Source organism: Helobdella robusta (genome assembly GCF_000326865.2).
Source record: "Helobdella robusta unplaced genomic scaffold HELROscaffold_133, whole genome shotgun sequence".
Taxonomy (NCBI): Eukaryota; Metazoa; Annelida; class Clitellata; order Rhynchobdellida; family Glossiphoniidae; genus Helobdella; species Helobdella robusta.
The window spans coordinates 85,656-87,685 of NW_008703741.1; the positions used below are offsets into that span (position 1 = coordinate 85,656).

Consider the following 2,030-nt stretch of genomic DNA (forward strand, 5'->3'; position numbering starts at 1 on the left):
TCAAAGCATATTGAAATGCATTTGTCGATTGTTAACTCTGGTACAGAAACGTGCGAATGATTGCTAGTGCTAACGTCAAACTCATCTAAACTTACCAGAGATTTGCTGAAATCCAATCTTTCTTTAACTGATGAAATGTAAAATAATTTCATCTACCTTTATCATTCAATCAACCTTTGTTTAGCATCCAGCGACCCAGTTCCCCGAGGTAAGACGTTGTTTTCTTTGCTATCAAATTTTTGTGCCAAATTAGACGATCAGTTTCATCCATTTCATTTAAATTTAGATCTTTCATGTCTTGCTCGATTGTTTGCGACCAGGACTTCTTTGGACGACTTTTGGGACGTGTGCCAGGTACTTCAACATCTGCAAGAGAAGTTATGACACTGTTTCCACTACGTTTGACATGACCAAACCACCGCAGACGGTGTTGCCGGCATTCGTCCTTTATATCATCTAAATCAGCACGACGCAGGATTTCGGTAGATTTGATGTGGTCCTTCAGACTAATTCGTTGCATCCATCGGAGCATTTTCATGTCGGTTCGTTAAATTACCAAATCTAATTTACATCGCTTTAATTCTGCATTCAACTGATTCTTTTTTATTTTAAATATTTCAACGGTAAATAACTAAGTGAATAACTTTGAAAAACAGAGAAAAACTCGAGGCCGCCGCAACGATCGTGATCATTGGGACACTTCCTGTCACAATGAGATGAACTGACTGGATATTTTGCACTACTCAGGCAGTGGCATGCCTCACCTCTCTGTCGTTCAACGTTTTCAGATTTTCATTCAAATTTTTGTTATCCTTACTTACAAATCATCAAGAACCTACTTGCAAGCCAATCATGAAAATGTTCTCCACGGACAAACAGAAGCTCTTGCAATCTGCATTGGATTGAACAGGCGTGGTCTTCTCAATGACAACACTCCAGTAACATCCAAGATACATGACACCTGTCCCAACTTCGAATTGAAAAATTGTTGGTTTGGCAATCCAAACAAAACGCACAAAAAATACAAATTTCACATGTATTTTTAGATTTTAATTTTAGATGTAATTTAAATTAAACATTTTGGTTTCTATATAATTATTGAAGTCTATGAAAACATACTTGGAAGATATCCCCATTTTTTAGACTCTTTGAATCCGTCTGGAATTCTACACTTAGTTAAAGTTTTACGATCAGAATATTCTATTTTTACACAAAGATTGTAACCACAGTCACCATTGTTTACTTTACAATCTGTTCCAATCACGATAGATTTAAATATAAAAAATGTTCAGTAGTAAAACGAAACAAAAAACTGAAGGGTTTCAAAGCAGTTTGAATTAAAGTCAACGTTACTTAACTCAATGTAAAAATCATTTGAGTTTTTATAATAAGTACATTTAGGATCGTGTATAAAATCTCATAAATTTTGAATTTATTGAGATCAAGATGAAGAAGACGTAGAATTGAACATACGTTATATAAAAATCACAGACAGTGGGTTCAAACATAGCGAAATGAATTTAATTGAGTCCAGAATGTAAAAACTTCAATATATCGAACTGAGATTAACGAAAGTACCTCGAATATCGCATAGTTCTCCTTTCCATCCGCTTTTGCATGCGTTGGATCGGCATCCAGTCGAGTCGATACAAAAATTATTTTGAGGTCTTTCACGAAAATCAAACCTGCCATAAACTTAAAATTAAGAAAAAAGTTAATAAAAGAATTTCGGCATTTACTTCTACTACTGCTACTTTTACTACTACTACTACTAATAATAATAATACTGTTACTACTACTACTACTAAAAATACTTCTGCTAAAAATACTCAAAGGCATCTGGAAAAATAGGGAGGAGGAAGCAATTGCCACCATTTTAAGCCGGGCTGGAAACTTTTTTCGTTAAAGTAAGTTTTTCAAGAAAACGAACCAAGTATTTTAAATGATTTGAAATCATCATTTTCAATCATATATGTATCACAATAACATATATAGGAACTTTTTTATTATCGTTACATATACTATGTAAA

At 33.9% G+C, this 2,030-nt stretch overlaps 1 protein-coding gene across 1 annotated transcript in view; it reads right to left on the minus strand.

Moving 5' to 3' along the window:
• Positions 1-603: 603 nt before the first annotated feature.
• HELRODRAFT_184024 (hypothetical protein) overlaps positions 604-2,030 on the minus strand; it is a gene marked incomplete at both ends in the record, with an annotated part of 1,816 nt that continues 389 nt past the window's right edge. Inside the window, 4 exons of the mRNA XM_009014469.1 lie at positions 604-768; positions 840-970; positions 1,120-1,171; positions 1,579-1,695. Of these exons, the coding sequence (XP_009012717.1) occupies positions 604-768; positions 840-970; positions 1,120-1,171; positions 1,579-1,695 (465 nt within the window). The remainder of the gene's footprint in view (positions 769-839; positions 971-1,119; positions 1,172-1,578; positions 1,696-2,030) is intronic.